This window comes from Grammomys surdaster, unplaced genomic scaffold, assembly GCF_004785775.1.
Source record: "Grammomys surdaster isolate TR1022 unplaced genomic scaffold, NIH_TR_1.0 136, whole genome shotgun sequence".
NCBI classification, from domain to species: domain Eukaryota; kingdom Metazoa; phylum Chordata; class Mammalia; order Rodentia; family Muridae; genus Grammomys; species Grammomys surdaster.
Genome location: NW_021604594.1, coordinates 14,371,939 through 14,395,022, shown reverse-complemented (window position 1 = coordinate 14,395,022; position 23,084 = coordinate 14,371,939). Strand labels below are relative to the sequence as shown.

The following is a 23,084-nucleotide window of genomic DNA, read 5'->3' as shown; positions in this document are numbered from 1 at the left end:
CTGTTCTCTTCCTCAGCACACCTCCCTGGTTTCGGAGGGACATCCACTAGTGAGGTCATGTGCAGTCCTGAGGTTCTGTGATCCCTGTCTGGCTGTGGCTGGACTCCCCTTCATGGTGATGGCAAGTTACTTTTTAGAGACAAGAGGAAAGTGATGACGGTTGTGTCTTCACTCTTCACAGTATGGATGCTCATTCTGCCTTCCCTTGGGAAGAGAGGACAGGAGTCCACAAGCAGAAGAAGGTCACTCTATTCTTCTGACTATTGATTTTCCATGCGCCATTCAACGGTTAATTAGTTTTTTCTAACTACACTTCTGCATTTAGCTGGGACAGCAGCCCCATTGGGAGATGAGCTGTGCCCCAGTGATATTGGATGAAGAAGGTCACTTTTTGATAATATGACTATCTTCTTCCCTACTACAGAGTGGAGATTTAAAAAAAAAAAAAGATGTTGCTGGCCTTTTATAGGAGTGGCTTGACTTTCTCCTTTGTAAGCCAAGTGCTCACCTACACTCTAAACTTAGAGTGTCCATGAGTGAGAAATGTGCAGAAGATGAGGGTTCTTCATTTATGTGAATACCAGAATATGCTAATTATGAAGATTAAAACCTCTGCCCTCCCCTTTTTTATTATGATAAGCGAAAAGCCTACACAAGCAAAGAGTATTTTTGGGAGGCAGGATAGAAATTAAAAAAAAAAATTAAGGCGATACGGTCAGGAAAGGTCACCATCGTGAGACATGGTCTGCACTCCGACTGGCTGAAAATCTAGACTTTACATAAAGCCAAGATTCTCTATGGAATAATGCTTATTTCCTTAAAGATGTCTCAGTAGGGATGTTAGAAACAGCCGACTTCTAGCTTAGGGCCAGAAGGTCTGTGGTATGACCTGGAGTTCAAACGGATTAGAAGCCCCTTGTTGTTCCTGACTCTAAAGAACAGACCCCATAAAACCCCTGTGCTTTCTTTTACAGACACAAATTCATTAGGGAAAGAGAAACGAGCAAACTAGCATGTGTACATCTAACTTTAAAACTTCTGTTAATCTTCAAACCTTGTTATAAATGACATCCTTCAAATCCTGTCAGGTAGTGAGCCATGGAGCCAGACATACACATAAGCGGAGTCTTGTGTGGTTCATACTCGTGCCTTAGGCGTGCTGTAGAGCTCTGCAGCTCCTCTCTGCCGTGAGACGGCTGCACTTCAACCTGGAGTGGGTATAATCTGCCATCTCTTCTTAATAACCCCATAGCTTTGCTTCACTCGGATGTAGTCTGAAAGTCTTTCTATGGTGTGATGGAAGACCCAATTTTACTTGAGCCAGGTGCTAAGGGAGGAAATCTTCAGACTATGGCCTCAGTGTTGGGCTCTTGACTCTCGACTGCGGCTGACAGCTGTGTAATCCTCATGTACCCAGCTGTGGCAAATATCGTCTCACGAATGGCACATTTTATTTTCCTTTTTCTACTCTTCCTGGTGTTGTGTTATTTTATCTACAGATATTTCAGTGACTTGCTAATGGGTAAGGAACATTTTTATGTGTATACACAATGGCAGTGATCATAACTGATGACTAATTAACAGTGCTTCCCTATATTGTCAGGTTTTATAAAATTCTTACCTTTTTGTGTAAGCCCATGGTTTTACATTTGAAATGTATTTCAAAGTTGAGCGCGTTGGTATATACCTTTAATGCCACCAGCACGTGGCAGACAGAGGCAGGAGGATCACAAGTTTGAAGCTAGTTTGGCTTAAAATAGGTAAACTTTGTCTCAGAAATGTTGGAAGGGAGGTAAAGTCAGAATGTGGGGAAGAGGGTACTCAGAATGTATCATATAATGTATCAAATTGCTAAATAACAAAATGAATAAAAATTACTTTAAGTTTTTTAAAAACAAAACAAAAAACCCTGGAATTATTCTTTTCAATTTTTTCAAAAAGAAAAAAAATCTGCAGTGCATTTGTTGAAAGCATTGCAGGGGTCTATCAGTATGGGACTTGCTTATTATAGCCGCTGGGACTTGCTGGACAAGCAGAGCTGTTCTTTGTTAGCCCTGTGACTGGGAGTCTGGAGCTGGGCGGGTTCAGATTGAACTTTTCTAGCCGTCTGCCTCTTAGAGAGTGGGGCACTCTCTGTCAGGAGGCAAAGAACCGAACTTGCTTATGATTACGGCTCCCAATTTAAGGAATTGAAATAAATCTCTGTGGTAGGATGTTTGACAAACAGTCCGGTGTTTCATGGGTTATTCTTTTTTAAAGCACATCCTCTGCTGTTTGTTGAAACCAACACTACTGGGAAGTCTTTAGACATCCAATCTTGATGAGATAAAGCTTGCTAGTATGCTCCGTTTACAGCCACTCATGGGACCATTCACTAGCCTGGATGCAGCTTTTTCATTCAACCTCATCGTCACAGGGCCCAGTGGACATGACTTCCGTCGGAACGGTAGTGCTTCAGCTTGTTTGAGGAAGTAGGGTTTCCCTTCCCTTTGCATGCTGGAGCTCTTTGCCTCGAGAGGATTGAGGTATCTACCGTTAGTGACATGTTCAGATGTGGGCTGGTCACAGCGAGAGCTCCTGTGAGCTGAGCGCCCCTGTGAGCTGAGCGCTCCTGTGTTTGTTCTTGTCAACAGAATGCTGTTGAGAGGCAGCGGTCCTCAGCAACAGGCCTTTTCTCTAAAATAGATGGTACGATAGGTCACGAATCAAATCTTAACTAATATAAGTTAATTGAAGTTTCTTATATTCTAGCTGATCACAGTGGAATAATGCTTAAAAATCAACAGCTAGAGAAACTGCAGACTATACACAAACTCATAGAAATTAAATAATACACTAGTAAATGATGAATGTATCATTGAAGAAATGAGGGAGGAAATTGTAAAAGGAACCACGCCATTCTAAATCTGTGTGATACAAAGAAATCAGCACTAGGAGTGAAAAATAATCTTACATCTCCCTATATTATAATACCAGAGAGAACTCAGGTTAACAACAATTTAATGGCTTACCTTAGAGACTTGATAAACAAGGCAAACCTCCAAGTTAGTAGACAGACAGAAACAATAAAGATCAAGTCAGAGCTCAATGAAATAGAAATAGACAATATAATACCGTACAAAGAATCAATGAAAGAAAGGGAGACTTGGCCCTTTGAAAATGTAAACAAGACTGATAAACCTTTGGCCAAAGAAAAGAGAAGACTCAAATTAATAAAAATCAGAGATTTAAGTGGAGTCATTGGAGCTGGGAAGATGGCTTTGTGGAAGACGGCACTTCCGGTGCACACATGAAGATCTGGATTTGAATCCCAGCATCCATGTAAAAAGCCAGGCATGGCTTGGGTGTGTCTGTAACCCCAGCATAGTGGAACAGAGACGGGCGGATCCTGAGATTTCACTGGCCAGCTAGCTTTGCTGAACCAGCAAGCTTCTTGTTTAGTAAGAGACTCTATCTCGAGGTAATATTGTGGAAAGTTAGGACAGAGTGAGACACCCATTATCCGCGTGTGGCTCCAACATGCGCATGCGCACTCTTGTGGATGCCCCACCACACACGCAAAGCGAGGCATTACAACCGGTAATGACGAAACTCAGAAAAATCAAGATGTACTTTAAAAAAAACTTAGATGCACTATAATAGAAACTGTTAAAAAAATTTCTAAGTGTACACAATGTACTAAATTTAAAAATAAACAATTTAAACAGATTCCTAACAGTCAATGAGATGGAAATTATATATATATAATACACATACACACACACACACACACACACACACACACACACACACACACACACACATATATACCAGCCCAGGACATGACAGATTCACTGTTGACTTAAAAGGAGAACTAATCCAAGCTATTTCACATAAATAAAAAAAGAAGGAAGGCTGACAAATTCTTTTTATGAATCCAATACTACCCTAATACCAAAATCGACAAAAATACAATAACGAATGAGAAAAACTGTATGTTCTCCAGTCTTCTTTATTAGCATAGAGGAAAAAATCCTCAGTAAAGTATTTGCACATGAAATTTAAGAAAGTGTATAATGAAGTGTGACCAAGTTGGCTTCGATTCAGAAATTCAAAGATAGTTTGATATATACAAATCACGTATGAGGACTCAGGACAGAAATCACATGGTCATCTCAACAAAATTTTTAAAAAGGTTTAAAAATATTTACTGTGCTATTTTCTGAATCATGACTGTTTTGCCTGCTATGTGTCTGTGCACCACTTGGGTTCCTGGTGCCTGCAGAGACCAGAAGACAGCATCAGATCCCCTTAGACTGGAGTTAACTGGTGTTATGAACCATCACATGGGTGCTGGGAATTAAATCTGGATCCACTGGAAGAGCAGCCAGTGTTCTTAGCCAATGGGCCCTCTCTCCAGCCTCCCAAAAAAAACTTTTAGACAAAATCTGTGTTAAAATAATTATCAAGGTTCTGAAGATACAAGGAATATATTAAAAAAAAACAAGATATAAAGGACATAAATGACAAATCCATAGTCAATATTATATTAAATGAGAAAAACTCAGATATATTTCTACTAAAGCCAGGAAAGAGGCAAAGGTGTCCACTCATTTTCAATGTAATGTTTAATGTCTTACATAGTGCTATAGCAGAAGAGAAGGAAATTAAAAAGTTGTTCAGGAAATATGACCAACAATCTACATATGGGACCTCATGAAACCTAAAAGCCTCCACGTAGTGGAAATAATTAATTGAGTAAAGAGACAGCCTATAGAATGGAAGAAAAATCTGTGCTAGCTATACATCTGATGGAGGGTTAATATCTAGACTATACAGAGAGAGAACTCAACAACAAAATCAAAACCCAAAAAACAATAACAGCAAATCCCTCAACAGATCTCAAAAGAAGAAAGACAAATGGTCAATGAACACAAAAAATCATTCAACTTTGATAGTCATCAATTCAAAACTACACTGAAAGTCCATCTTACCTGGATGACAGTCACGAAGAAAACAGATAACATAGCAGGGGAGATGGCTCAGTAGACAAGGGCTCTTCCTGCTCTTGCAAAGGATTCAAGCTCAGCTCCCCACACCCATGTCGTGACTCACAACCACCTGTAATGTAACTCCAGTTCCAGGGCATGTGGCACTCTCTGCTTTCATGTTTCCATCCCTACACACATACCCACATCCACCCACACACACTGCCACACGCTTAAAAAAGAAATGAATCTTTAAAAATGTAGTTCCAGAGCGAAGGTCCATGCTATCTTATAGAAGTTCATTAAGATATATAAACTGTAGGACTGGTTAATTTCACTTGTGTGTATGTGAGATGCTTTTTTATTTGGTAAGGCCCTTATAATAGAGTTGTAATAGATTTTTAAAAATTATTTTTTTGTTAAAAATAGATTCTTTTCTCATACAATACATCTCAACCACAGTTTTCCTTCCCAATTTGCCTTGTCTTATTGAATTTAAAAATTTTTTAAGATAGGTTTTCAATTACTTTCACAAACTGGCTTTGAAACCAGTTTGTACGTAGGTTATACCTGAATAGGATTTGTCTGCCTCAGATTTCCAAGTGGCTAAGATTAATATGCCATCAAGAATATCTTAGACATTTTAATGAAATACAGGATATCTTTAGTGATGACCGTTTAGAAACTCTGAATGCTGCTATCTTGTAATTCCAGTGCTTGAGAGGCAGAGCCAGGTGGATCTCTGTGAGTACAAAGCCAGCCTGGTCTATAGATTGTGTTCTAAGACAGCCAGGATTACACAAAGAAATCCTGTCTTAAAACTTTTAATTAATTAATTAACTAATTAATTATTTTTGCATATCTCTTTTGGAAACAAATATTCAAGTTCTAGTTTGCCTGGAAAGATACAAAAAGATAAAATTATGGTGGTTTTGCCCCTTCGAAGACGACTGAATCACACCATTGTCAGCTATCTTGGGTTCAGTAATAGATTTTTTTTTTTTTTTAAAAAAAGGGAAACAATACAGGCTGGCAAGAATGTGGACAAAAGGGAACCCTTACATATTACTGGGAGGTGTATAAACTAACCTAGCTACTATGGAAATATATATAAAATTTCAAAAAACTACAAATAGATCTACCCTGTGACCCAGGTGTACCAACCCTGGGTACTTACCTTAAGGTCTAAGCCAACATGTTCCAGATCACTCAGTCATCAATGTTTATCACAGCATCATTCAGTAGCTAAGTTAGGGAACCAACCATGGTGTCCCAAAACAGAGCAATGGATAAGGAAAATATGTGCGTGTAGATAAGGAAAATACTCACTCATAAAGAATAAGGTAATGTGGTTTGCATTAAAAAAAATGGATGTAACTGGGGATAGTCATACAAAGCAAAGCATCTCAGACAAATACCATGTTTTTTTCTCATTTATGGTTGCTGGATGCTCTATTCAGATTTCCAATTGCTGTGAGAAAAGAAATGAACAAAAGAGGAGGAAAGGCTTGTTTTATCCTACAGGTGACGGCCCATCATCAAGGGAAGCCAAAGCAGGAACTCAGGGCAGGAGCTTAAAGTAGAAACCATGGAAGAATGCTACTTATTGGCTTTCACCCAGGCTCTTATCAGCTTTCTTTTTTATACTGCCCGGGCCCACCTGCCTAGAGACTGTACCGCCCACAGTGGGCTGAGCCATCCTACATCAATTATCTTTCAAGAAAATATGCCCACAAACTAATGAGATGGAGACAATTCTTCGATTGATCCAGAGTGTCAAATTGACAACGAAGACTATTGGTCACACTGGATTTTATGTAATAAATAAAATGATGTGTGTACATATGACATGAAAGTGGCAGCAGAGCTTCCTGGGGAACAGAGGGCACGAAGGGGAATTGAGAAGAGGGGATGTGCCTGGCAGTGGTGGCGCTCGCCTTTAATCCCAGCACTTGGGAGGAAGAGGCAGGCGGATTTCTGAGTTCGAGGCCAGCCTGGTCTACAGAATGAGTTCCAGGACAGCCAGGGCTACAGAGAGAAACCCTGTCTGGAAAAACGAGAGAGAGAGAAAGAGAGAGAGAGGGAGAGAGAAGAGGGGATGTGCTCAGAGTATTTGTTTGAAAATGTCCTTATGTAACACAGTACTACATATAAGAAAGTCTTAGAAAATAATAAGCCATAATCCTGTGTGCGCATATGCATATGTGTGTGTGGGGGGGAGGGGAAAGCTGTTGTCTCAAATACTGGACAATCCACTCTGCTTATCAGGAGTTCATTTTATATAGAGAAAAAAAAGGAAGCTGGAGAGGTGTTGTTTTGAATTTCCATGGTATGGCATTAGTGAAGCCTCTCAATAAATGAATATCTATCTGTCTAGATGAGGGTTTAGGTAATGAGAAAACTGTGTTTCCCAGACATTAGGCTGATGATCTGTAGGCAGATAGGAGAATGTTCTTTCTGAGTTACTGTCTGCATTGCTCTCACTTTCTAAACCAAAATGCCCTTCTGAGGCGAGATCCTTTGCCTTGCTACTGACTTGGCTATTCCTGGTAGAGGAAGGGTTCAGAAAACACAGGAATATGGGAGAGGGGGGCATGTGAGAATTTTGCTCCCTAAGTATAGCATAGATGAGAACTCCGTTTGTGGTGTTGACTGTAGTATTAGTTCTTCCCTTGGGAGTGGTGCAGAGACCCGTCAGAGCACACAGGGTTTCTGAGTGGCTTGCAAACTTCCTGCATGGATGAGGGTCACTATCTGCATCATTCTTGACAGACAGCACTTTCAGTGAATGGAGCTGGCGCTGCCTGAGGTGTCAAGCTTAGAAAGTTGACTCTTTTCATTTCATGTATAGACATGTGAAGAACTGTAGGAGGCCTACATGCCTCGTTAGGGTGTCCTGAGCTTCAAAGCATCATTCCTGACACTATAAACTGCTTGTGGACTTTTCTATGTTATTCATGAGAGTAGATTGTAATTTTTCCATTAATTCTACCATTCCCCCAGCACAGGCAAGCAGAGCCCATAATGCCCCCAAGACTAACCCAAGCAGCTGCTGGGCTGTCGGAAGGGCTATTCTGGCTGCTTCCCCGGACCAGATCACTATCTTCATTTCAAGGCTTAGGAACAGCTACTGCTTGGTTGATGTTTAATCAATTGCCAGAGTGTTTACAGAGTCATATTGATTTTAAAGAGCTAGGACAGGCATGGCTGTCAGAAATGGCTTGTCCTATCACTCCTTTATTTAACCTTGTCTGAGAATGCTCAGAAGTGCCTGATGGACAGGACAGGAGAACCTGGGTGGTGAGCTCCCTGATTCCGTTATCAGTATTTACTGGAAATGATTCGCTCTTTGAAAGAGTTGTGCTTGTTTTGGGGAACCCACTTTGCTGTTTTTAGGAGTATGGACACTGAGTCTCCTGGGATTGGGAGAGTTATTTTCCTCACAGAACTTTTCAATACTTGGATAGTAGGTCAGAAAAAAACAAGTCATTGTTAACTGTCTGATTCCATTCAGTTTGTGGCACAAAGGTCATAGAACTGGATCATGGCAAACATGGGTTGATGTTTTCATTGCCCCTGGACAGCTGGATTACCAGTCTGGGCTTCAATTTCTTCTGTAAAATAGGATGCATTCATTCACAAAGGCTGCTGAAACCAAGGATCACAGACTGAGTGGCTGGCTCAAACAGTGGAGCTCAGTTTGACCATGTGCTGTGTTCTGGAAGTTGGGTCAAGGTGTGAACAGGGTCAGTTTCTTTCCTGGGCGTGCATGGATGCCTTGCTGTGTCCTCAAGTGTCTAAGACTTAATCTACTGTTCTTATACATCCGATCTCATTTTCCCTTAGTTACCTGTGTAAAGGCTCTGCCTCCCAATACAGTCATGGCCTGAGATGCTGAGGGTTGAGACTTCAAAATAATTAGTTAGAGAGGGTGCCACAGTTCAGCTATCATGGCAGTGAGGTGCTGAGTTCAATAGGTGGTTTCCTGTTAGTGCTCCGATTATGAATCATGTCTGATTGCTAATGTTCATGTCCTTGGAAGGCACCAGAATCTTGTGAGAAAAAAAAAACGCTTGCTCTGAGATATTTCCCAAACTGGAGGACTTCCGGTAATAAGACAAAGGCAGTTCTACCAACACAGGATGGCTGGTCACCTTATAGGCTACCACAGAGGATGCAAGCAAGCACTGGTTCCTTGCCCTCTTTAGCCTAAGCTGCAAAGCTTCTTTTTTGCTTCTTCTATCTCAGCATCCCCTAGATCTGATAGACTCTGCGGTCCTCTCCTGTTTTGAGGTAAGCCCACCAAAGAACACCACGTTAAAGCCAAAGAGAAAGTCTTTATTACTGCATAGGGAACTTGCCCAAATCTTGCAGCCCCGAGTCTTACATCTCTGTCTTTTATGCACAAAAATCACATCCTGGTTGTCACACTTCAGTTACTAAGAAGCAGAATGACAGAAGCCGAAAAGCGAGGTTAGTACATTCAGAGATCTTCCTGAAACTATGGACTAGGTCTGTGGTGGATTAGGTCTTTGTTCCTTCCCATTTTGGTAGATGTTGGGGCCTATGTGCTGAATGTTAAGGTCAGAGCATTGCCTCTAACATGGTGTCAGTTGTGCTAAGGTCCAGGAGGGGCCTCTGACACTCCTGCTGCCACATTTTCTGGAAGTATTGTCCAAACTTGGAATTCTATTCATGCCCGAAATTAATAACTGATTGGAGAAAAACTCATTTGGTTTGTAATTGAAAATGAAGTAAAACAAAATGTTTTTCCTAAACCTGAGGGGATCTGAGGCAGATTTCACTGTGCTCTGGTGATGCTGAGTAGTGCTCCCTGGTGCTCCTGAGTACTCCCTATGCTTACTGCACCCTGCCATCTTCCAATCCAGGCAGCAGTTCTGTGAATGGCATGGGAACATAATTTAGGCAACTCCAGCCACTCTGTGATGCAGGTGGAGAGACGGAGGTGAAGAGCTGTGGCCTTAGCTGAGTCTCTTTGCTGGTCAGGGGAGGGGCAGGAAAGTTCTCAGAGTTTGGCCAGAGTCCTCATTTGGTCCAGAGCTGAATCTGGGTCCAGATGTTTCTGACAATGGGGATACAGGTCGTTTTGCAGGGACCTTGGAGTCAGAACAGAACATGCCCAGGCACCAAATTATCAGCCAAAGGAGATTTTATTTACCCAGGAGAGGCAAACAGAGGACTGCCTCTGGATAGGGCAAATCAAAGATAGCAGCAGGTGGCTCTGCAGGAGGGATTTTTAAGGAGACAAAGGAGTCTATGCTAGGGTGAGTCCTGATTGGATATGGTAACCAATGTAGCCAAACAATGAATTTTGATTGCTGGGCCTTGGTGTTTTGATAACTGGACTTTGGTGTTTTAGTCAGGCATAAGGAAGTGATCAAATAAGGGAATAGACCTTGGTGGCTATGCTGAGGGCCATGCAGGAGGAATGACACAAACAACACATGGCTTTAGAACTCATGGAATGCAGTCCACTGGTTAGCACAACCACACGGTTGAGCCTCAGTGTGGCATGACCACCGCCCTTTGGTGAGGATAGGTTGAGATGTTTTACTGGCTCTGATGTAGAAAATTTTAGGGAACAATTTGAAATTCAGAAAGGCACACTCTTGATAGTTGAGCTAGGGACCTTTTATGGTCAGGGAACAAGAACAATGGCAGCACTGGCTGATGTGACTCTCACTGAGGCTGGACTGGTGATGATTGGTTTCTTATACCCATTTTTGCCCCCAGCTTCCTGATATGATTTATTAAGAACTGCTGATGGGTAAATATGCATTCTGAGGACTTAAGGTAGCTTTGACTGATTTTTATATAAAAACTTAGATTTGTGATTCTTTTAGGATTCTTACAAGATAAAAATAAGATAATTACTCTTTTTTTTTGTAACCCGCAAATTGCTGCCTGCCAGGAAGAGAAACTGGCTGAGAAAACTACCTTGCTTGCTTACCCTTTGTTAATCTATAACAAGTTGTTTAGTTACGAATGTGTGGGTTTTTGGGAATAATTTGTTTCCTTTACCTGTACTACATATCCTTGTAAAGGTTCTGGAGAACACACTGTTTTTTTTCATAATCATTTACTAGAAGAAAACTAAAACTTGATCATATTATGATTTTATACTGCTTGAATGATTTTGCTGGGATATATCAGCTATTGGAGAAAGACTAAAGTGTGGGGGTTGGGACATTGTTCCTTCCACCCATCAACTACATGCATGTATGTATGCATATATGTAAAGCTTGTCTGGGTGTGTGTTGGAGCTTGCTCCATCCACCAATTGTATGTGTGTGTGTGTGTGTGTATGTATGTATATATGTGAACTGCTTGGAGCCTGCTTGCTGAAGCTTTGCTAACCATTCTATGTGTGAATGCGTATGTCTGTCTGTAGGTTTGTATGCATGTATGTATGTATATATACATGTATGTATATATTTGCGTGTATAAAGTTATTGGACTCTGCCTTTTGCTTCATCCTCTTTCTCTCTCTCTCTCTCTCTTGCTCTCTCTCGCTCTCTCTTGCTCTCTCTCGCTCTCTCTCGCTCTCTCTCTTTCCTTTTTTTCTTGATGGCCCCAAGCAGTTAAAAGAGTTCATAATTTTTCTGCTTTCCTCAGGGAGTGTCAGCCCCAGTAAGTTAAGCTTTGTTCCCTCAGAGAAAAGTCTACTGAGTAACTTTTCTAATCGCAGGCTGCCATTGGCAGCAGTCCTTGTAGGTATCTGGATCCACCCCAATCAGTGGCTCTAAGCACTGACCCCTCCCCACATGGCTGCCTGCCTCATTTTACCCAGCACATGGATGCCAAAGTCGGTAATTGGCATGGCTGGCTTAGGGGATGTAATCTAATGGTTTAACAAGGAAGAAAAAAGGGGAAAGGGCAAGGCCTGTGGTGACGTTTGCCAAGCATGGGCCTTCAGCTGTGACAGTGGTAAAGTCAAGTGCTAGTCACCTGTCTTCTGCTGTGACAAACACATGACAAATGCCACTTAAGGATGGAGGTTTATTTTGGTCAGGGTTTGTGGGTACAGTGTACCCTGTCAGGGAAGCCAAGGTAGCAGGAGCATGAGGCAGCTAGTCACTCTGCTCACCGGCAGGAAGCAGAGAGAGGTGAGGATACATGCCAGTGTGCAGCACATGTACTTTTTGTTCAGCACAGGGCCCAGTGCAGTGGCCTACCAGTGATGTTATACTGACGGACAGCTTGCCAGGACCTAGAACCACTCAGGAGGCAAACCCCTCGCCAAGTCTGTGAGAGTTTCTAGATTCGGCTAACGGAAGTGGGAAGACCGTCCTCTAATGTGGACAACAATGGTTGCTGGAATGTGCTCTAGCTGTCTCCTCAGCCTGTCTAGCCAAGCCCAGCTTGTCTTCTTTTCTGCTCTTGTGGAAGCCCAGCTATAGAACGTTCTCAGGGATCAAGAAGCTAGGAGTCGTGGCTTGGATGTAGGATGTCCCCTTACTTGGCCACCAGCCGGTGGTGCCCTTTGGAGGAGCTTGTGGAAGGAACCTTTGCAGATGAGCCTAGGTGGAGGGAGGGGTCACTGACAGGGTCACAACCCACCCTGTTCAGAGCCCCAGGTCACAACCCACCCTGTTCAGAGCCCCAGGTCACAACCCACCCTGTTCAGAGCCCCAGTCATCTGGTTACATCTGCTACTGGCAATGTGACCCTGTGCCTTGTATGCCTGTCCCTACCATCCTGCCTTCTCTGCCACACTGACCGTACCACCTGAACCAGATGTTTCTATTTCCCAGATATTTGCCACAGTGACAAGAACAGCAACACAAGGGGCTTGGAGCAAAGAACAGGAGTCCTAGCGAGGCAGAGTTACTCCTTCAATAACTAATTCTCCTTCAGTTCTGATGACAGGAAGGGAAGGCCATGCCAACCCTTAACTCTTCCTCATTCTCGGGTGAGTCTCAGGTTGATAAAAGATCACCCTGGAGCCCAGGGGCAGCCATACCTGGCTGGACTTGAGTCATTCTATTTTGCTTCTACTATAGTGAGTTCACGTTGATAACAGTGAACCACACTGTTGTCTGCATTTGGGGAAGTGCTATCAAGTGTCTTTTAAAGATGTTCAAGTGGGAAAGGGGAACAACGTGGAAGTATTTATAACTAACAGCCCAGAAGGTGTGGAGATGCCACAAACGCTATGAATGTATAGCTAGGGACGCCTGACTTTTGAAGTGCTGATGAATGGAGAGGTTGTAACTCCTCAGGACCTTGAAAGCAGTACTCAAAGGTTGGACCTCCTCAACCAGCTGAATGTCTCACGTGAGCTGCAGGCTCATTGAAGAACACGACTGGTTTGGTTTTGTGAGGGTTTTTTTTTTCATGGTTTTTGTATTAGTTAGTTCCTCTTGCCGTGACAAAATACCCGAGGAGGGGAAGGGTTGGTTTTGTGTAAGGATCTAATCTGGAATTTAGCCCTCTGTGACAGGGAAGCCAGGGACCTCAGCCGCTGATGCAGCTAGCACCCTGCATCCACCTCAGTCAGGAAGCTGAGCACTCCGGCTCAGGCACCTCTCTCCTTTTCTTTCAGTTCCATACCTCAGCCCATCGGATGGTGCCACTCACAGTTACAACGAATCTTTTCTGCTCAGTTCAACCTTTTCTGCTCAGTTCAACACCCTCAGATACACCTAGATGCAGCCGGCTCAGCTTCTGCTTTCAGGGTGTTTGGGTACCGTTGCACACCAGGCCGGAATAAAAGGAGGGTAGCTGGTCCCGGCTGGGCGGGTTTGCAGTAACTTGAGTTGGGGGGGGATATGGGAGGTGGGGAGCGAGGAAGAAGCCTTCTCTGAGGAGGACAGGAAGGAGTGAGGAGAAGCCTTCTCTGAGCCGTGGTTTTCAGTGATACAGCTCTCTTTTTTTCCAGGAGTACTAAGGGCTATATAAACCTCAGGGAGTGAGTAGGGTGATGCTTCAATTTACATGAGGAGGAATTCCAGGTGCTTGCCTGTCTTGATGTTTTAGGGAGAGAAGAAGTTAAACTTGTAATTTAGCCACCAGGCTTGTGGGAGTCTGCCCCTGGGGCACATAAGCCAGGAACAAGGAGGGAGCCATCCTTATTCTTTTGGGTCTCAAGATGAGATTTTTCAGGGTTTGGACACATCTCAACTTTACTCTTGCACCAGCCACCCCACCCCCACCCCCATCACATCTACCCCCTAGAGACATATTTCCAAACCCTATCAAATTGACCATCAAAATCAAAATCAACTATTACAGATACACCTGTGATATGCACACACACACACACACACACACACACACACACACACACACACACACACACAGGTGCTGAAGCTGGCCTGGAACTCACTGCATAGCTCAGGATTGAACTCATCATGGCGGACCTTCTCCCTCATCCTCCTGAGGGCTTGAGTATAGGAGTGCGTCACTGTGGTCAGCTTTCAGAGTTTTGAAATGTTCTCAATGAGGCAAAAGGAAAACCAGTTCATTATTGTGCCAAATCACAGAGCTTTCCCTGCTTTGGGAGAATTATCTAGAAAAGAGTTAGAAGTGCAAACTAGAATATTCACAAGGCTGAAGTTTGAGGTGGGGATTTGCTGCCACGGCTCCTGCCAGTTAACCTGGGTCCTTTTTGCGGGGTCTAGAAGCACACCTAGGTTAAAACTGTCCTCTCAGCCTGAGGTCACCTGACCCAGCACGGGCTTTCTCACAGCATCAGGACTTTGTAGTAAAAGGACTTTGCCTTACTGAAATTAAACTCTGCAAATCTTTGTCCTTGAATCAAGGCAGTGAGCCTGCAGTTCCAGTCAGCACCTAGGAGTGACCTGCACATCACTGTGTTGATGGGGCACCGGCTTGGCTCCTCCTTAAAGAGCTCTAAGACTGTGGGTCCTGTACACAGAGCAGTATCTGGTATGTGCGCCTTTGAGCTTGTACACTGAGTGTGCAGATTCCTTTCCAGGGATCATCGGGAATCTTGGTCAGGGTCACTGTAAGTGGGGACAAACACTTAGACTTGGGGGTCTTTCTGCTACTTTCTCTGGCAGCAGCCACCTCTCTTCATCAAGCAATTACAGCTGAGTAAACAGGGCCAGCGCCTCCCTTCTGACACCTCCCCTTCTGCTCACAGCGCCTACATAATCTTTTACATTTGTGTTTTTAGGATGTATCAGAATCCTGCTATGTCTCCACTCTGTCTTCTATTACCATTTCTTACGGATGCTTTGAATTCGTTTCCTTCACTGAAAACACAGGAGGAACCAAAGAAGAAGTAACAAGGCTACTGATTAAAAAGGAATCACTCTGTTTCAGAAACCCATTACCTTTAATCCAGCAATCCACCGCTCATGATACAATTTCTCGACAGGAAACACCTATACGGATTATTTCACTATAACCCCATGATGCTTGGACTGGAATCTCTCCCAGACCCCATGGACACCTGGGAGATTATAGAGACTATTGGCAAAGGCACTTACGGCAAAGTCTACAAGGTAGCCAACAAGAGAGATGGGAGTCTGGCTGCCGTGAAGATTCTGGACCCCGTCAGTGTGAGTTATAGAGAGTGTTGTAATGACCAGCTAGTGTTTTGGATACAACTGGCTTGTGATTCCTTTTCCTGATTTTAGTGATAATTTTCATGAACATTGGCAGGAAATCTCAAAATGAATCCTGGTTTGTCAGCACCTCTGAAGGAAAGGACTTGACTTGGAGTTAAAACATTCCTGGACTTGCCAGGCATAGTGGAACACAACTTTAATCCCAACACAAAGAGGAGGGAGGTGGGAAGGTGAGGGGTGGGGGTGGCGGTGGAGGCAGGCAGATCTCTGAGTTCAAGGCTAGCCTGGTCTACAAAGCAAGTTTCAGGATCAGCAGGGCTACATTAGAGAAACTTTATCTTGAAAAACCAAAATCAAACCAAACGAAACTAAACAAAAAACAAAACCCCCAAACTCCCTTAGACTTTGGTTTCTTGTCTGTTTTATTTGCTGTTTAAGCTCTAATGCCTTGGGCTTTTAAAAATTATTCTCTTGGGAAGAATGCTGTATTCCATTCCCTGTTCTCTCTGTGAGTTACAAAATGAACCAGCCTCATGATATTCAATCATCCGAGGTGACATTTTATTTCAAAGCGTTGAGATTACCAAGCTCTGCGCTGGTCTGCACAGTGAAGCTGTATTTTACGTGGACTCCTTCAAGCTAGGAAAATTCAGATATTTTTCAATAAAAAGACATTTATAATAATGCAGTTAAAAGAAAATTATTGTAAAGGAATGTCATTGCTTACAATAGCCAAGGGTTGACACTGGGATCAGAAGAGCTGCTCTTGGGTGCTCTGAATACGTGACGATGAAGGCTTTCATATATTGTATAATCCAATGTGGTGGTGCACACTTGTAATTCAAGCCCTTGAAAGTTGCAGGCCTTGGGGGATTTGGGGTTGGAGGTCATCATGGGATGTACTGTGAGTCAGAGATCATCATGAGCTCATCATGAGGTCATGAGCTCATCATGAGCTCATCATGAGCTCATCATGAGGTCATCATGAGGTCATCATGAGCTCATCATGAGCTCATCATGAGCTCATCATGAGGTCATCATGAGGTCATCATGAGCTCATCATGAGGTCATCATGAGGTCATCATGAGCTCATCATGAGCTCATCATGAGCTCATCATGAGCTACGCAGTGAGATCGTGTTTAAAACAAAACAATCTCAGACTCATACCCAGCATGCTTTAGTAACTGGTGGCTTGAGCACATTGTTCCATTTGTACCTTTTCTCACACACTACACTTAATCAGACGTATATTTTCTAAACTCTGTTTAGGACATGGATGAGGAGATCGAGGCCGAGTACAACATCCTGCAGTTTCTCCCCAGCCATCCCAACGTTGTAAAGTTTTATGGGATGTTTTACAAAGCCGATCACTGTGTGGGAGGACAGTTGTGGCTGGTTCTGGAGGTAAGAGGCTCCTGTCGGGGAGCTGTGGGTTGAAAGAGCGTTTGCAGGTGCAGGTTGGAGGAGTTCATTCCTCCTGAGTGCCGGATACCTGAAGAGACGTGAAACACTGCAGTGCTTACAGCAAGGTGTGAATCGGGTTTCTTGTTTCTATGCTTCAGAAAAAAATGTAATCCTCCTTTCTTCTACCACAGAGTCTACCTAAGAATCCAACTGGAAAAATGTTATTTTGTTCTATAAACTGGAAACACGTCACAGAGCTCATGTTCCAACTTAGGACAGTCCCTTTCTGAACTCTGCCCATGATGCTGTTGGCCTGCGTCATTATTTGCCTATTCATGTGTGTGGGCTGCTGAAAACCAAGTCTGAGAGTTATGTGTAGAAGGTTATTGGAGTCCTTGCAAGAGATTAGCTGAGAGAGAAGTGAGGGAGACATTGGGGTAAGGAGACGTTAAGGAGCACTGATCATGGCCTCAGCTATCTCTCTAGGGAAATGGATATCCGGGAGCCTGTTCACTGTTGTTCTCATTGGTATCTCTGCCCCCACCAGGAAGTCACTCTTCTACAGAGGAGGGGGCAGTTCCTAGTGAAAAGTACCTGGGAAGAGGAGACAGTAGATTCTCCCAGCAATATCTACTCTACAGAGGGGATATAAAGAGAACACAATGTGTACACAGTTGTCCCATTTTCTCTCCTTTATTAATGGGAATGAATGTCATCTGGGTGCAGAAGACCAAGTTCCCTAAATTGAGACTGAAGATAAGAAGGACAGTCAGACTGGTCATTTGCTTTATTCTCATCAGACCCCCCTGATTTGTCTTGGACCTAGCCCCTCTGAATCAGCTCATACCTCCCTGCCTGTGTCACCAGAATGATGCAGGGGGATGACAGGGGCATAAGGACATGTGCAGACACCTTGTCCCAGTCTTCCTGAATCTGAGAAAGTCTGAGAATGGCACAGTATGTATTTGTTGCCATGGCAACCGTGGGAGGAAGGTAGTCTCAGTATTTCTGTCATATTAGCTGTCTTCCTCACACTATCTCTCAATGCAGGGGGTTTTGATTTTTATGAATCGTCTTTGAGATATTAATTGTCACATTAAATCATCCATGTATTCTCCCATCATCTTTTGGGTTTCATTAACCATCTTGCCTCCCCTTCACCCCTGCCCTGAAAATGTTAGGGTTTTATCTTGCCGCCAAGCTTTTCAACACTGATGCTTTGTTCAGGAATGGCATTGTGTCTGGAGGCTCTGGTCGTCGTCATCTTTAGCTCTGTAACAGCTCTGTCCTTCCTTGTAGCTTCATCATGGCAGTGCAGTGACCAATGACTCCCGCTTTTATTCATTCCCTTCTTTGTACATCTCACCCCACCCCAGACATCTCTGTGCTCAGACAAAGGGAATTGATTCTTTTCAGGAACTCTCTGCGGCTTGTCAAGGATCTGCTCAGTGCTCTGTTAGGCTAGCAGGAAGCTGCTCGAGCCGAAGGTGCTTATGAGCCGATGCTCTTCCTGATGAGGTGAGATGGCAGACACAGCACCTCAGGTGCTCTCCAGACAGCTGTGAATAGTGAGGAACTAGACTGAGACCTGAGCCTTGTGCTGATATTCTCCAGCCAAATACTCTCTTGCTATTTCCCATTGACCAAGGGACAGGTAACGAGGCTACTCAAGGGACACTGGGTGACTTATTCCTCAGCATGCAATATGCTGACGTTTATCATTTTGATGGTGGTTCTGCCAAAGCTGGTAGCATGGGATGCTGCCTTCTGTGTCCCAGCATGGGTTGTCTACAGCAGGCTGCTGGGTAGCTGGATGTGACCAGTGCCTCCACAAGTCTCCTAGAAACACAAGGATAGACTACTAACAGTGGGCAGAAGTGCCCAGCTCCCTTTAACTTCAGTCTCTTGGTAGTCCACAGATGGCCAGAGGGCCAGGGAGGGGAGTGGCACGCTCCCATGACCATGGCAGACTTGAACTATGTGTGCCAGTCAGCTTTCCATCACTGTAACAAAATGCCTGAGGTAAGCCAACTTTAAAAAGGAAATGCCTCTTTGGCTCATGGTTAGAGAGTTTTCAATCCTCTGACCAGTTGGCTTTGGGGCCTGTGAAGAGGTAGTATACAGCATGATGGGCACAGGCAAAGAGGAAATGGTCCACCTCATGGTGACTTGGCAACAAAATAGAGAGCAAAAGGAGAGACCAGCATTACAGCATCCCCATGGGTGACTTAACTTCCTCCCACCGGGCCTTACACACTAAAAGGGCCACTGCCTCCCAATAGCACCACGTGCTGGTGGTCAGTCTGTGAGCACATGGTCTTTGGGGACACTGACTGGGATGGTAGCATCCCTGTCTACTCACAGGATGGATGACGGCAGGCTGTGGTGTACCCCCACAGTTCTGCTCTGCCAGTGGCTTCTAAAGGTCTGCCTTGCAAGACTTGCAACACAATCACTATAATTATGATGTGTTTAGTGTTGTTCTCCTTGTCCGTTACACTGAGATTAAATTTATATTGCCTTTGCTCTTTGCCTGCTGGATGCGGTGAGAGAGCCAGAGAGGAGCTGTTTCATGGAGTAATTTTAGAGGGTAGGAAAAGGTTATTAATAAGCTCCTCAAATCATCATGGCTCTGAAAACAAAAGCAAATAAAAATGTCAGCTTTGAAATTCATTACCAATTTGTTAGTCAAAAGCAAACAAAACTCCCTTCATGGTAGACACCTACTGCATTAAGAAGGCATGAAGAGAATACACTCCATGGTGTGTTGGGCAGTGTACATTTGTTTTAAGTAAGTATTACATTAAAAAAAGAAATCCATAAGTCCCATTTTCTCTTACCCGAATAAGACATGATAAGAAACTAGACCTCTGAGAGCAGCACAGCCTTTGGAAATTGTACCTAATGCGCACTAAGGTGCATTTTCTTTTTCTCCTTTTAGGACAAAAACCTTGACAGGTAGAGACTAATCATTTCAGCATGAACCAAATGCTTAACTTTTGAAAAATCGTTTAGAGTACCATGAAAAAGGCTGCAAAGGAAAAAAAATCAAAGTAAAAAAAAATCTTTGCTTTTAAATTAACTTAAATAATTGGCTTTAAAAATAATCTCTTCCCCTGCCCTGCCTAGAGATCAAAGTGTAAGTTCAGAGCCAAAGCAAAAGAGAGGAAGAAGAAAGGAAAGGAGGGGGAGGGAGAGGGAAGGCTGGGAAAGCATATATTCTAGTGAACTCTTGCTTTTATTCGGGCCCTAGAAGTCCAGTCTAGTCTCAAATGTCACCAGAAGTGTTAAAGAGCAAGCCAGCTTCACCCACTGACATACTGTGGCATGAGTTGAGTTTATACAAGTTGAGGATAAGGTCTGATGGGGAAGAGGAGTTGGTGGGATGACATTTGTCCTGAGCACTGAATGCTGTAACAGCTCTAGAGAGTCTAGAATACAGTCAAGGAAGACAGCAAACTTCTGACAGGGCAAGGGAAGAACTTTGAATGGCAAGGCAGCATCTGCAGGCTCATCTTATCTGTGTTTAGTACAAGAGAATTAAGAAACAGCTGGTTGGAGTAGCCAACCACCACTGAGAAGGGAGCTGGAAGCCTCCAGTAAAAACACTTCTCAAGGACTGAGCACCCTCTGTAGGACACGGAGCTCCTGGGTCCCAAGGGACATGGCTTTCATTTGTGTAGCTGCGAGTTGGAAACTTGATCTGATATTCAGCAAAATCAAGATGATCTGTCCCAACTTGAATGGAAAACTGAGCTGCTTTGGGCTACCAAGAGGCAGACACGATGCTATGCCATCTTTTGACTCTTTATGCTTTTGTAGAACCTTACAGCCTTGAAAGACCAATCACAAGGCACTGCAGAGAAATTCCCCTTAATTCAGCCACCTCACTGAGTCAAGTCAACACCACGGTATAGGAGATGCTTGACAGTTGGAGCTGAGGCTAGAACAGAGGTCTGGCGACTGTGTTGCCTGGACCATTCCTTAATAACACAGGGGAAAGTGAATGGAAAACTGAGCAAGGAACATTTTATTGCTCAAAGTTATGACTGTCCTGACAAATGCACACGCTGTGATTGAGTCAATATTCAATGATGTTTTGAAAATGAGACGAGGAAGGCAAATGACATTTTTCTGTTTTTCTTAGTTTGCAGCAAAATGCTCATTAAATTCTAGGTGCATCTGGTTGCTTCGTTTCCTGAGGGAATAGGGAGGAACTGTGGGCTGGAGAGACACCTCCATATTTGAATCTGACGGCTGGCAGAGCGTGTGGGAAGGACAGGCTTTCATGCCAACCCTCAGGGCTGGGGCAGGAGACTCAGATGCCTTTGACAACTCTAAGGGGATTGTTTTATTTTATGCATTTGAATATAACTTGTTGTTTTATTTTTAAACGGCTCAGCCCACTTCACTGAACATTTACTCTTGTCAGTATACAGCTTTCACACTTAAGTTACCACAGTCTTTTCATGTACCCCACAGACTGCCCTTTTGAAACCTTGCTAGTGGGCTTATCAGCTTCACAGGACAGCTTCCTTCGAGGTATCCTGAACAGTTTAATTACATTTCTGTGAACTCTGAAAATTTAGACAGCTCTTAACTCTGACATTTACTGAACAAAAGGCACAGGCTGAGTAAGACTTCTTTGGGTTTTGTTTTTCTAAATTCACAGCTGAGTTTTGATCCTGCTGACAAATAGCTACCTTTAATCCCTTCCTAAGTTCTGAAGTGATGAAGAAAGCTTCCAAATTTGCTCCTTTAATGAAACATGCTGAACATGTCCTTGTCAAACAGTTGGTTGGGAAGGGAAGAAATTCCCAAGAGCCTTTAGGGGGAAATTTCTAGCATAGCATTAGCTTGGGTCAACACCCAGCATTTGAATGTCTTCTTGGTAGGATTTCAGCATTTCCCTCCAACAGGGCAAAGCATATGTGTTCCTGGGATGGGAACCCAGCTGGGAAGTAGTCCTGATGGACGCTTTGCATCCAGAGATGCAGAGAGCTTTCCAGGTACTTTCTTTCATCTTCTTGTGTCCACCGACTGTGTCTTCACCTTCCACATAGAGGTGTTGAGAAACCCATTTGGATTCTATTTCCTAGGCAATTCATGACTTGATTTTGGGCCCCAACTCCCTTGGTTGCTGCTGCTGTTTGTGTATATGGTATATATCTGAGCCTCAGTTCATGTGTGTGCATATGTGCATGTGTGTTCACTTGTGTTTGGGAGTTAGAGGTCAATATATTTCTCAGTAGTTCTTCATCTTATTCTTTCAGAAAGGATCTCTTACTGAACCCAGAGCTCACCAGTTCAGGAAGACTGTATGACCAGAAAGCTATCGGGATCCACTTGCCTCTGATCTCCCCAATGCTGGGGTCACAGACACTCACTGCCACCTGGCTTTTAATGTGGGTGATGCCAACTAGAACCGAGGCTCTTATGCTTGCATGACAAGAACTTTACCAACTATGCTTGCTAGTTTTATGCTAACTTGACAGAAGCTAGAGTCAACATAGGGGAAGGAGCCTTAGCTGAGAAAAGACCTCTATAAGATTGGGTTGTAGACATGCCTATAGTACATTTTCTTAATTAGTTATTGGTAGGGGGATGGGCCCCATTGATTAAGGGTGGTGCCAACTCTGGGCTGGTCAGCCTGGGTTCTATAAGAAAGCAGGCTGAGCAAGTCATGAGGAGCAATCCAGTAAGCAGCATTCCTCCATGGCTTCTGTATCAGCTTTGCCTCCAGATCCCTTCCCTGTTAGAGTTCCTGCCCTGGCTTCTTACAGTGATGAACAGTGACATGGAAACATAAGCCAAACAAACCCTTTGCTCCCCAAATTGCTTTGGTCATGGAGTTTCATCACAGCAATAGTAACTTTGCCTAAGGCACCAAACTGAGCTATCTCTTCAGCCCCTTCCAAAATTTCTGATGGATAATAGCCTGTGTTTGATGCTGCTGTCCTCGGTTCTTCTGACAATCTGCTGCCAAAATTATCTTTCCAGAATGTAAACCTGAAGACCTCCTGCTTAAAGCTTCTCTAGAGCCACTTGTGATCCTTACATCATGAAGTCATAGTATTGAATGAGACACAGAATAGAACGATAATACCCATTCTCTGTCCCCCTTCCCACCTCTCTTTGCCCAAGAGCAGCAAA

At 43.6% G+C, this 23,084-nt stretch overlaps 1 protein-coding gene across 1 annotated transcript in view; it reads left to right on the top strand.

Moving 5' to 3' along the window:
- The first annotated feature begins 15,340 nt into the window (after positions 1-15,340).
- Myo3b (myosin IIIB) overlaps positions 15,341-23,084 on the top strand; it is a 335,931-nt gene continuing 328,187 nt past the window's right edge. The window contains exons 1-2 of the mRNA XM_028763039.1: positions 15,341-15,517; positions 16,797-16,931. Of these exons, the coding sequence (XP_028618872.1) occupies positions 15,368-15,517; positions 16,797-16,931 (285 nt within the window). The 5' untranslated portion in view covers positions 15,341-15,367. The remainder of the gene's footprint in view (positions 15,518-16,796; positions 16,932-23,084) is intronic.